Genomic DNA, 13,828 nt, shown 5'->3' with positions numbered 1-13,828 from the left:
TTGGACCTACAGTTTTTTATCAAGAGTCATCTCTCTCCCCTCTGCTTCACAGCAGTAAGCAGCCTCTGCCCACATGCCCAACATCTGCTGGCTGAAGCTGGAAGTGCCCAGTGGTGACCTGTGACTTCTCTCTGCTGCTCCCTCCCACTTTTCTAGCATAAAGCTTTGCGTGCATCATACTGACACTATTAAATGTTAATTACATTAATTTGATGGTAATATTTGAAGATCTTGGTGCATTAAATCTCTTGGTGGGTCCATTCCACTGTCAGTAATTACGGGTTGTGGGTCTGTCTCCATGCACAAACTCTGAGTGTCTGCATTTTTAGGCCCTTTTGTTTTCCTCCCCCTGCTTTGGATTGCCATCTCCATCTCTCACTCGTTCCCATGATGCAAGCAATAACTCTAAACTCAGAGCTCTTTCTGCCTGCTGGCAGGAGAGGATGAGTAACAGCGACAGAGGAGATGAGAAAGCCTCACATGCCATGCACTGGCTCGCACAGCCTGTGCTGTGCCAAGATATAAAAAAATAAGTCAGCATTTCTGATTTGAGTTGCAAGTCTCTTGGCGAGATGCTTCTGCAAGCTCATGCAACCCAGGAAACAATTATTCCCGAGCCTTTACATGCACTGTGTGCTGGATCTTCCAGCAATGCACAAGTAAATTAATGTTTTGCTCTTTGTTTCTTGGCTGTGGTCTATGTAACCTGTGGCCAAGATCGTATTTTTTACAGCATGTTCCTATCCAGTAGCACCAGCCTTGAGGTTTTCAGTTTTTTTCTAGGGACGTAGATAAACTCTCTCTACTAGTGGTGGCAGCTGAGCCCTTGGCAGCCATAATTAGGGGTGAACTGGGTGTTCTCAAAAATATCTTTCCCCTTGGCTGGTTGATGTAGAGCAGGTTGTGCTCATCAAACTCGTGGAGAGGGAGGGGGCAGTGACCAACTTGAGAGCTGAAAGTTAGGTACCTGATTAATCTTCAAAATACCTAAATGGCAAGGATCTGTTTGCTGTGTGAAGCTGGGCAGCTTCTACGGAGTCAACTTCTGAGTTTAAACATACTGCACTATGACCAGCGATTCTCCACAATACAGTAGGATTTATTAATAGAAAATACGTCAATATGAGTTTGTCTTTGTACATGTTAGCAACATGTACAGTGAAACACATTTTTTTTCTCAATCTATATTGTTATAGTTCTTTTGTGTTATCTGACACAACCATTTATATTTTGGGCTTAAATATGTTATTTGTCAAAATGTACTTTCAGTGTTAATATACCTTTAAAATCATAGTTTATCTTTTAAATATTGAATTCATATTACTTTTTCTCAAATCAATATTGCTCATGTTAGTGCAAATTTGTTAGATCTTGAGATAGGTTAACCATTCCTTCCAGACCATAAACAGCATTTAATAAAACAGTGAGATTTATATAGCTCTACACAGCTGAACAAGATTCTAATACGAAGCTTGTTAAAAAAAAAAAAATAAAATCCGACATTTTACAGTACATCAATTGCATTTTATACATTTTTTTTGGAACAGTTTTGTTTCTTCTCTATTTCTGTGTGTGATCTAGTACAAGAATGAAGGGAACAGCAATAGGTAATGATACTTTCCTCAATATTAAAAAGAATGCATCATATATATCTTGCTTAGTATGGCGGCAGTGTTGTATTTCCAAACCTGGAAAAGAAGCCAGGTAATTCAACACCTTCTCAAAACCCAGTACAGCAAGAGTGAACGTCATCAGTCGGAGCACTTGCCACTACAGAAGAATGGAAACAGATCAACACAAAGTATAGACAAAAGGTATTTTATGCCACGTCATCAATCCAGAATCTCTCACTTGAGCAATGGTCAACATTTGACTCCAAGTAATTCCTAAGAGGAGCTGAAAGAGGGCAATGTGGGCATTTCAGTAGTTTGAAGAATGGAAATACATCCAACTTACAAGAATCTCCTGTCCTAAGAACTTCGAACAGAACGATGCATCTCCTCGGCCTGTTGGCAAACCTGTGCCTGCAGAGCTGCACCAGCCTGGTGTTTGTCAGGCAGTCAAGAAGAACTTCCAGTTGCGAGTGACATTCTTCATTAAAAAAAAGCTTTTATACTGAAAATGTGCTTTGTTCAAAAGAGCACTGTAAATGTCACTTATTAAAATCAATGTAATAAATAAAATATAAACAGCCTGTGTCCAAAACTATGAATAGTATTTTTATCTACCTCACTATACATCTGGCCCACTGTGCCCCTCCCACCCACCCATTCTGAAATTTTTTAAAAATTTTTTTGCATGCTATTTTTTTCCCCCTGTTTACTACAAAGAGCAAAGGTTACATATCGTACACTGGGAAAAGCTGCCAAAAAGATTAAACTATAGTCCTAGATTACCAATAAACCAACTCTACGTCACAATACCTGCCTGCATGAACTACTTGGGCTGCGTCCTATAGAGCAGGTGATGACTTGTGAGAGACTTCTCCCCCTGTGCACAGCCTGAAGTGTGCCAGGTGATGTTAAAACTATTACAGTGACTAACCACAGAAATGTTTGCAACCAAAAACAAATTCCTTATTGGCAATTTAAGCAATTTACAACTACTCCATTTGAGGTGGGTCTTATGCTCTGAAAACCGTATGCTGAACTGTTTGTTGCCTGAATAACAGAAATGAAGAAATGCTTCTTTTTTTTTCCTTCCAGCATTACAAGAGCTAAGACGAATATGCCAGTTCTTTTGGCCTCCTAGCCTATGTAGCTGTTCTTCCCTTTTTAAATTAAAAAAAAAAAATCTCTGTCCCTTACATTTTTTAGAATTTCACTTTAAACGCACAGAAATGGTCTTTATTTTCATATCTGAGGAATGTGTTCTGGGTGTTGGGTTTTATTTTTGGTATGGGTTAAAATAAATGATTGTCCTAATGGTTCAAGAATTGGACCCTTCTGTAGTCTAAAGAGTTTGGAGAGTCCAGATTAAAGTCTCATAGGTCTTAGTTTTCCATTCCTTCAGGGAGACGGCAAGATCAAACTCTGCCTTCCTTGAGCACTTACTGGTTGGTGGCTGGAGAGTAATGAAATTTCCTCAAGAGAAGATCAAAAGATGCTATTTAAAGGAAATGGCACCTAAGGGTGATGGAGTTGGTGATACAAAATCAGCTACCCCTTCTTTTGTGAGCATGTGGCCTAGCAATGTAGAATTGCTATCGATGGTTACATCAGCTACCCCTTCTTTTGTGAGCATGTGGCCTATTGCTATCGATGGTTACGGAAGTGAGTAAGAGAAAGCACATACTGGAGTTTCCACTGTTAAAAAGAACTGAAAATCAAACAAAAATTGAAGCTTAACAAGGAGAACATTGGATGAAAAGAAGTCTTACACCACACAAACACACACACTCAAACACACGCACACAGAATACTATGCATACGTGGACACACACGAGTAAGAATGTGTATTTGTATGGTAGGTTCTTGGAAATAGACATTCTTAGCAAATATGGATGACAGATCAATTGTAATTTATTTTCTTTTAACACTGTATCATCATAAAGAAAACTGGTATAAATGAAAAAAATCTATTTCAAATATCTACATCTAAAATTTTAGGCAGTGAAAAAGCACTTCGTTGACAAGGAGTGTGGAATGATGAATGTTAATTGTCAGAAACTGCTGAATGCCTTTTTTTTTAATTGCCACAAACAAATTCACATATCAGAACAAACAATACTGCTAAATATTCCTTTTTGTTTTTTTGATTTTTTTTTTTTGATTTTTTTTTTGTTAAAACGCACCGGGGAAAAGAAAACAAAAAACTGGAAATTCATACATCTTTCAAAATTTGAAATTGAAGCAATATTTAGAACCATAGATGAAGAAACACTGTGGCATTGGTGTAATATACACAATGCACCTTTTTTTTTTATCTGTAATGTACATCAAATACTTTACAACAATGCATTAACAAAAGGCAAGAAACATCTTGCTGTACAGAGGAAACCCCAAATGCAACTTGAAGCCTAGATTCACAATGAATGAGGATATTAAACAAAGTGTGAGAAGCTGTTCCCCATAAAGTATGTACGCTGCTCAGTAACTTGTGCTTAACTCTTGACCCAGTCATGTTCTTCCTCTGTCCTTCAGCCACGTTCAATATACAGCACCGAACTTTAGACTCTACAGGCCAACAGTAAAGTTGCCCCACACTGTAAAATATATATATGTATATATATATTTCTTTCTAATTACTCCCAGGTTTAGCTTTCGTATCTTTTAGCCTTCTAAAAAAATCTCATTATTTTTTTCCATACTGGTTATCTTTGCCTTCCTATGGAACAGGCTTTAACAAACTAAATTTGCAGGAAAAAAAATGTCTCGTGGTATGCATGCACATGCACAGTTCCTGGAGCTTTTGTATCTGCCCAAGTCTCAAACCCAGGAGTCGGGAGAGGCTGGATAGTGGCTTGTTTCATAGTTAAGTTCACTATAGGGACGAGCAGCTGAGTAGAAGTCGACGTAGTTGCCAGTTGACTTTAGTCCCAGGTGCATGTTGTATTCGCTTGCAGGTGGACGATGATGCACTTGGTCCTCAAAGAAGGACTCGTCATAGTTTCTTGTTGAATTCTGAAATGGCTGATATGGTTCATAATCTTTTCTGCTGGGCTCCTGTGGAACTGGCTGTGTTGAAACCTGGAAGATAGTAATGCCCACAGCTTGTTAGATACAACTTATTGTGGGCAACAGGATGGAAGAAGGAATAAATTTCCCAAGTGATCTTCCAAGTTTAGGCTCAATATTACAACTGCACAAAGGAGTGTAACTACTCTAGTTTCTAATTCTAGAAGGTGTAAAGTACCTTCAGGACCTCATTTCACATCACATTCAAACACAGGTGTTTAATTTGAGCATAGGAGTAAAATCCTACATGAAGCAATCTGTTTATTTGTGATATTGTTTAATTTGTAGTATTTTTCTTCCATTTCCATATACGGTATTGCACCAGTTTTTGCCATCTGGAACAGTAACATTTTAGTTTCTGTACTGACCTGGTTATGTTTGATATCTTCAGCAGGCGCACCATACGAATTCCTGTACAAAGTTGAGATTCCGGTGTTCTGAGCTGCAGAGAGAGGAAAGGAAGGAAAAAGCAGGTTTACCCAACATACCTCTTCGGCCTCAAAGTGAATTCTAAAGGCTTCATTAAATACATCATACAATGCCTGTCTCCCCCACACCAAAGTTTTTCAAAACATCTGCAGACTTTTCCTCCCACTAAATGGTCATCTTCTTTGCTTTGGTGTACATACATGTTCTTGGTATACATTTATTAAAGGTAGCAGGCTATATACCATGCTCATAACAATCTTGTGTACTTCACACATGAATCAACAAAATAATTTCATATACAGCTAGCATTCAATAATAAATTTCTGGTTATAGATGGGATTATGTAACACATGCAACAAACAGCAGTTGTAAATATTGAGATTAAGAAACTTTTCAGTTCTTTCACTTCAGTTGGATGATGTGAATTATTAATCCTACAGTCATTTTGCTTTATCATGAAATTATTCAAGCAAAAAGTGATTAAATGTAAGTGAAAAACAAGTTATGCAAAAAGTAATATATAGTTATACTGAAGAGGTCAGGCCAAGACAGTTTCAAATCCATGACTGCCATCATTGCTGTCACTTTCTTCTCAGATGTCCTACTACTCAAATGCACAGACAAAACTCAGCTATCAGTTTGAAACTGGAAGTAATTCTAAATACAAGGAGGATAATATATAGTCTTGCAAAACTTTACTTCTGACCCCGTCCCAAAAAACCCCACATGGAAAGCAAAGGATTTTCCTTGCAGAGCTGACTCCACCGATCCCTCTGATTTGGCAATGTAGCTGAAGCTTAGTTTGCCAGTAGGACTTGAAAGACTGTAGCTACTTCTCATGCTTGAAAGACTATGAAGGTAGCATTTTGTGTGGCTGCTGCACACTTTTCATACATTATTAACTTTCCAGGCATTCTAACCAATGATCGGATGCTGTTATGAGGGCTTTTACTATAAAAGAACAGGCCTGAAAGTAAAAATTGAGTAGTTGTGAATCAGAGTCATCAGTGGAACAGAAACATGGAGGTCATGACTTCTCTCAGGTCTCTGTGCAATGGTATAAGACCTGGAGGCACCAAGAGTGGCTTTTAATACCTTCACAGCTCAAAACTTGTGAGGGCAAGCCTGAGCATCAGAGCTGAAAGCTGGATATGGGATCCATGCCAGTCACATCACTAGGAAGAACCACGTTATTGAAGATGTAAGCACTCTTTCTTCCTTTGGCAATGTGCAAGCATGGACCTCTGCAAGTAAAACTTCCTCTACCTTTCCCCACACCACTGCAACCTTTCTGGAAAAAGGAAAGGAAAGGCATGGCCTTCAGCCAAAGCTGACTGGAATACACCAATTCTGATCTTCACATCTGCCACGGGTTCCATGCTGAGGGTATAATTTTTGTCAGTGTGATGCACTGGTCCATGTTGCTGCTTCACAGATCTCAGATGCTATTCTTAAAGATTTGCAGCATGTTTGTGAAAACAGGATAAAGACAGGGCTTATAGGATTGGTTGATGAGCTCTAACACCTGGAAAAAAAACAACTTTTCACCTCATAACCATTAACTGATAGGGGTGAAACCCCTCTTGTTCCTTGAAGAGCTGGATGCAATTACTAAAAATGTGCAGAGTCTTGTGTAGGAAACAGAGAAAAGCCCTGGAGGTCTCCAAGTGCAGCATGACCCTTGTTTTTAAGGTGGGAAGAATATGAACTCTAGTGACAGATGCTGGTTGGGCTCCTCCAGTGACAGATACTCTCAATTCCACCTGTATGCCAATAGTCTGTAACAGATAGAAACAGGTGAAATGACGGAAAGTAGTGCTTGAGCAATTTCCTTTGGTCATAAACGTTAGTGCGAAAGAGCTGATCGGCAGAGGTTCTCACTGTTCAGGTTACAGTTTGTCACTTAAGGGATTTTTCATACTTGACTTGTTTCAGTGGGTTTCTTTATATTCCAGCTGCAGCCTCTGCTGTAGCGTTTGAAAATACCCCTCCTGATGAGTCTTTAGAATTAGAGGAGTTTGCATCAGCATTGCTCTTTACGGTGCATCTCACAACAACACGACTCTCAGTAGCACAACTGCCAGATCTTTCCTTGATACCACCTTTTAAATGCAGTTTTTCTGATTTTCTTGCTTGCTCCACAAAGTGCCAGAAGTTTTGTTATACAATTCCTCTTGTCAAGATCTAAAGATACTCAGCATTTCAGATACCCATTTTGTGAAGTCCTAGTTCTTGAAAAAACATTAAAGCAACATTCAATGTATTGGACTGTCAAAGATGAAGGAAGAACTTGTAACCATTTAGTTTTTATGAATATATGTGCCAATATAAGTGGGTTTGAAGTTTCATGCACGCAAGTTTCAAGTCATACATGACAGAACATATTGAGTTCAGACAGGTCAATACTGTTCATGGTTGTTCGATGTCAAGAGTAACAGACTAGTATAAGGTGCAACATCTGAGGGTATTATGAAGAATCTGATGAAAAATAGCAAACTGGACACATGCTAATTTGTATGTTGTTACTTTAGGCAGTCAGAGAGACATTAAGAGGGAGGTATGACCTTTCCATACAGATATATAAAAAGGCATGTGGTACATATGTGCTGCTAACAGCCATGACTATTATAAGCCTAGAAATAGTTCAGAGTTGGTGTGTAGCTGTCCAGTGCACTACTGTGACATTTGCACTGATGTGCTCACAAATGTCACATACCAGATTGAAGTTTTACGGTCTCCTGAATCACATATTCCACAATGGAAAATGGATAGTTTCAGCTTATGAAAACAGCTGCAAGCTCTGTGTTGTTGATTTCACTGCAGTGATGGGGATACAAATTCACAAGTTTAAAACAAAAAAAAACCCCTCAAATCCCTAGTAAATCTTTTCTTAATGCAATAAAACAATGAGACATAAAATGCTGAAAATAAACGTCAAGAGTCCAAGAATAAGAAGTCTTGGCATAAGCTAGCTTGGAGGTTGAGGTAATGGTGATTCTGGAGGAAATGTAAGTCAAGCAATGTAGCTGTTAGCAATGAATGCAGCCCTGCTCCAGTACCTGCTTCTGAACATGCAGGGGAACACCTTGGGAACTCCATTCCTACTCTGCTATGCTTCAGTGAGCAGCTGACTCTTGCTGTCCAAAAGCAGAGGACAAATATAAAAGAAAGCAGAGAATGAGCTAGATGAATGGACAATGGATATTGTGTGGTCAGTATCTGCTTTTTCCTGATAATATTGTATATGTACCATCAAAATAAAATTGTAAAACAGAAAGAGAAGGCAATGATTTTTTTTTCTTTTCAAAACATGGCATGAGAAGGGAAAAGAGTAAAAGGAGTAAAAGACAGAGATATTCCTGCAGCCACATTTCCTCACACAGATGTGGGACCTAGCTGAAGATTAAATTAATTGAGGAGTGATCCATGTGTGTGTTTATGTGCATATTTTATGCAGTCTCTAAAAGTCAGTACATGATAACACTGAAGAGGCACTTTCTGGTAGGCAAAATTGTGAGCATTCTAAAATGAGTACTATGATCAATCTGCAGTATTTTGTGGTTGAATTGCATAAAGAACATTATAGAAAAATACCTTTCTTTCTCCCTTCTGTTCAGTCTTCTAGGTGATACTGATTAAAAAAAAGTCACATAGTTCCCCATAGCAGTTTTCCTTAAAGCTGACAACAGCTTTGAAAATTATGTTACTCAGTGATTTATGTGACAAAGATGTCATTGACCAAATTCATCCCCATATATCCCAGTCATTTGATTCATGGTTTAACATTCAGCTTTCAGATCTTGGAAGTACTTATTCTGAATGCATTTACAGACATTTTGGAATAACAAGATGCTAGCCTTCTGTCCTCAGGAACACCAACTGATAAGAAGAAAGGACAGCTCAGCTGGACAGGTAGTCATCCTCAGCTGGTATCACGCAACCTGCTTTTCTGCTATAAGCAGCAGGTCTCCAATTAAAAAAAATTAGCTCAAGACAGTAAAGGAAAATGCTTCTATACCTGTCACTACCACTTCCACCTTCCTGCATGGTGAAAAATGAGGTAAGGGCATGAGAAAAGATTACAGTGCATTTTGGTTTCTGAAAGTAATAACAATAAGCCTGAGCACTTGTAACACCTAATGAATATTTTTTTTGTATGTTCTGAATGTGCATGGACTTGCCAGTAAGTTTTAATAACAAAAGTATTGATGATTGATTCTTTACAACCAAAGGAAAAATAAATTAATTAGAAGTTTTTTCCGCTGCTGGAAGAGAAGACACAGCGTGTAGACTATGATGCACATATCAGTTCAGTGAGGGAACTAAGAAAGTAAAAGAAACCTCAAAGAAGGAGTCCCATGATAGTACACAGAAACCCTATCTTCTCTGTTCTGAAGGAAACACCATGGCACATAAATAACATTATCATATGCACTTACAGTTCCCATTTACTTAAACTGAATATAAGAGTTTTTGTCTTAAAAATATACTTCAGGTGACAAACTTTTATTATTGGTTATTATTTTCTACAGAGAGAAGAAAATGGACAGTAAATATAAAAGGCATCATAAACCTGTGAAGAGGGCAATGAGAACTTTGATATTGTGCCTCTATTTTTTTAGCTATCCTTGTGAAATCAATGTAGGTTATCATCTTCAGCCAAACTGTTTACTTCATAGATTCTCCATTTTCCCCAGAGATTTCCTGACAAATCCTCAGGATGGCAGGAAGCCAACATTCCTACTTCGAAAATCCATCAAAAAACCTTCATTTGAGTCCCAGCCCAAAGGTCATAAAATTTTTGAACTATAAACTGAGAAGAGCTTTGGAGAAGAGCGTGGAGACAGTCATGGATAAATTGGGACTACAGCTGTCACATAGTTTTACACGCTGTGTAAAATCCGTAAGTCAAAGAAAGCTTTGGGTAATACATCAGCTTGGCACAAAAGTAGAAGAGCAGATCAAAATATGTGTATGCCAGGTGGAACCTGAGAAAACATTAATCTAAAGTCCCATCCAAGTGGATGTACCAGCTGCACTGCACTGCCTGATGCACAAAATGAAACACAGGCATTGCAAGAAACTTGCTACATGAACTTGTATTAAAGTGAAGTCAAAATGTCTCACAAAGTCACAAATACTGATTTATATATATTTTTTTAAGCAAATATTTATTATTTAATGAGCTACAATTATATTACACAGATTCCATGTTGAATGTTGATGAACAAAACTCCTTCTGTCATTTTCTTTTGCTCTTATAATGGTGCTTAATTTGAGCTTAGACCAAACGTGCAGAGATTTGGTGATCTGAAAAAGAGAAAGTTACTTGTTAATTCCATATTTATCTGTACATTGGTCATGTAAGATTGTGAAATATTATTACACTTTTTGATTTGGTTTGATTTTTTTTCCTCACTGAGCTCAGGAGCTGGAAAGACAGTTGATAGCTGAGCATGATGCTGAGAGTTTCAAGTTTCCTTACTAAAAGCCCACCCAAATAATCAGTAGAAACAGACAAGATACAAGACAATATTAGAGGAAAATACAATGCAAAAATCAAAGTGGAGTAAAGCTTTCTGAGGCAGTACAAACCTCACAATCTGAAAATTATATTGGAAGAGAAGGGAAATAAGGGAAGTAGGAATGAGAGAAGAAAAACACCACAGTACAAAAGACAATGAAAAGGGGTGTGGAAAAAGAAAAGCCCATTTTTTTAATGTGCAGAGAGAGACAAGACTTTCTGTGAGGAAACACGAATTTTCAGCATGGAGACACTATATTTTGGTCAACTTCCTGAAATAATTTGCTAGTCTGAATTTACAGATACATTTAGAATAAAATACTACAGTTTCTGCCTTTTCCTTTTCAGCCTGATGCTCTTAATCCTGAGATTCACCCATTATGGCTCCTTGACAAATGGCTGAAAAAACTTCAGTCCTGACCTTCACAATCAGCCAGCTAAAGATCACTGAAGTGTTTTAGAGAATCACCTCATGCAGGGACTGCGAAACACTCAAAGCATTACAGATACATAAAATGCAGTACCTTGACTGAATCTTCTGCACTCTCCCATAGTACCCCACAGAAGTCGTTCAGGACACTCCTAATTTCTGTGGTTTCCAAATGCTCTTGAGCGACATTCTTCTCTTCAGACTTTCACCTTCAGGCTAATTAATGTTCTGTATTGCATTTTCACACGAGTTCCAAGGCTGGTCTTTAGGTTTTGAGTACATAATCACATATAACATAGTAGATACAGTGTGAGCATCTTCATACCCTGAATACAGTCCTGAAAGATGGATCTTATGGATGGATTGATGCTGAGCCACCACGTTCCTGGAGAGCAACTCATTCTGCCTCTGAGCAAGACCTCTGCAGAGGGCATGGGAGAAGGTAACAGGCATTGAGAAAGTGCAGAGTGACTTCTCACTGCAATTTTTTGCCTGCCCAGAGGCAGCATTTGGAGAAGAGGAGAGCGTGATGCTTGGCACTATATAAACGTGACAAAAAGTTCAATAATGGTTATATAAGCCTGTACAATGGTGATGGAGACCAACATGTATTTTGCTAGAGAATTCATGAAGAGATACAGCGCTGGGAAAAGCACTCAAAATTTCCTAATTACTGAAATGCTAAGAAATCAATGAGCTCACTGGGGAAGAGAGGCCTTCAAAGAAACCTGCAACAGATGCCACAACATACAGAGAAAATTACTGCATTTAAATCAGCCCAGCTGAGAAAGTAACATGGATAGACTTAACAAACAGCCACAAATTTCCTATGAATACTGACATACAAAATAAGTTAACTGATCCTGGAGAGCATTCTCTGCAAAAGACAGGTGTTAGGGATCACTGCACATGCTCAAATATACCAGTTAATTCAAAGTGATCAACCAACTTCCTTCTGAAATGAAAACAAATGTAAAATTGCAAAAGACATGCAGAATTGGATTCAGAGCCTTTCTTCTGTAAAGAACCATGGTGTTCACAAATTTTCACACAGCGTTGTATTCATTCAAATATATCTTCAGTTGTATTTCTCAAGGTGGCTAAAACTTGGGAATTAACCAAAGCAGGTTGACTCTTTTACACAGTGCAAAGCCCAGCCAATCCTCTAAAACCTGCGTTCTACCACAGCTGGTTTTTACATATGCCATGCAAGCAAAATCTCACCTGTCATGGTGTCTTTCCTAGAAGTGTGTTCTCCTTTATTTCCATGGTAAGTGGCGTTAGTTCCAGTTGATTCATAGTCTGTTTTTCTTTCTTTTAGGCTGATCATTTCCCGAGGTGAGGCTGGGGCACTTGCTAGATAACAAAAATGTTTTGTTTTGTTTTGTTTTTTTTTAATCATACATGACTGAATATAGGGTTTAACTCTTGGGTAAGCATTTCAGTAAAGTTTATATCTGTTAGTTTTCTAACATGAAGCTGATTGAAGAAATACTACCACATTATGGAGGAAAAGAAAAGATGCTGCTATTTCAAGGGCAAGGCAAATGTATTTATTGGACAATCAACTGCAAACATAATTTTATTTCTGAATATTTAATTTTCTTTTACTTACATCCAACATGTAAGATGATCACTATTAAAAAAAAAAAGTACAACAATATTTTTTTTTCCCTTTGCTTTTCAGTTTCTTTATCTTGTCAGAACTTTCTGGTATGGGTACTTCTGTTTTTTCCTCAAAATGGTCACTTTATTTCCATTGAAAACAAACACTGACTGTTAACTTAGAGCTGTGTGGAAAAACCCTAATAAAATGGTTTCTCCCCTTTTCTCTTGAAAATAAACAAACCAATTAAATTATTCTAATGGAAAAGGGAGGAAAAGAAAGCCTTTTTTTTCCCTTAGAAAACATATCCCAAAAACGCATAACACTTAAAGGTAACTCATATAATTTCTCTGTCTTTAAGTATTTGTATGTGTGAACAGCTGCCATTAAAGCAAAACTGCTACTTTAAGCTATTTTTATTAAAACTAAATCCCTCATCACCTATACTCATGGAAAGGCTAAAAGGAGGAAAGTACAGCTGATGAAAGAGAGAACTGGGTTTTACAGTCGAGTTTCACACACTGGAGAATGTGAAGGTGATCACTGGCACTGATCATGAAAGCCTTAGAGCTTACAATGTTTAGGAAAAGGAGAAAAGCAAATGAAAAAATAATGGCTTTCAAGTAAACTGACTTCAATATACGTAGGTGTTGGTAGATAAAGTGCACTTTTCCTGTTGTGGAGAGCAGGAGAAGGAACACAGGGTGAGTGGCAGAGCCCCCCAGAGCCTCATAAGGGCACAGCGGTACAAAAATTACTAAAGTGCTGGTGCTTACCCCCACAGAGTCCCCTGCCTCCACCCAGGTATTTGATATGTCAAAAGAAGCTCAAAAGCATTAACGATGCCTTTGTTTAAAACCAAGGAAAAGAAAAAAATTTAAAATGTAAGGCAAACTCTTTGTGAAGCTTGACCTTGAGGCATATCTTTCAGCATCTCTAAATTACGTTACATATTTTGATTAAGCAACAGTGAAGCAATGGCACTTAACTACAGCGTAGGGAAGCACGAGTGATGTTGAATTCTGCTTCGATTGGTTTTGCTGGCCCTTGCCTCTGAATTTACAGAGCAAATGTAGGACAGATGTTCTCTCTTATGAAGCCATTAGAATAGGGGATTGCTTTTAAACTGTTTATCAATAGTGATGTAAATCTAAAGCTGATAA

At 38.1% G+C, this 13,828-nt stretch overlaps 1 protein-coding gene across 1 annotated transcript in view; it reads right to left on the bottom strand.

The window, feature by feature from the left end:
• Positions 1-3,499: 3,499 nt before the first annotated feature.
• The window catches only part of CTNND2 (catenin delta 2), a 656,025-nt gene continuing 645,696 nt past the window's right edge, over positions 3,500-13,828 (bottom strand). The window contains exons 20-22 of the mRNA XM_017738706.1: positions 12,284-12,415; positions 5,045-5,118; positions 3,500-4,688 (exon numbers count right to left, since the gene is read on the bottom strand). Of these exons, the coding sequence (XP_017594195.1) occupies positions 4,428-4,688; positions 5,045-5,118; positions 12,284-12,415 (467 nt within the window). The 3' untranslated portion in view covers positions 3,500-4,427. The remainder of the gene's footprint in view (positions 4,689-5,044; positions 5,119-12,283; positions 12,416-13,828) is intronic.

The sequence above is a fragment of the Corvus brachyrhynchos genome, unplaced genomic scaffold (assembly GCF_000691975.1).
Source record: "Corvus brachyrhynchos isolate BGI_N302 unplaced genomic scaffold, ASM69197v1 scaffold23, whole genome shotgun sequence".
Taxonomy (NCBI): Eukaryota; Metazoa; Chordata; class Aves; order Passeriformes; family Corvidae; genus Corvus; species Corvus brachyrhynchos.
The sequence above is the reverse complement of the archived record's forward strand: the minus strand, read 5'-3'. Positions and strand labels throughout refer to the sequence as shown.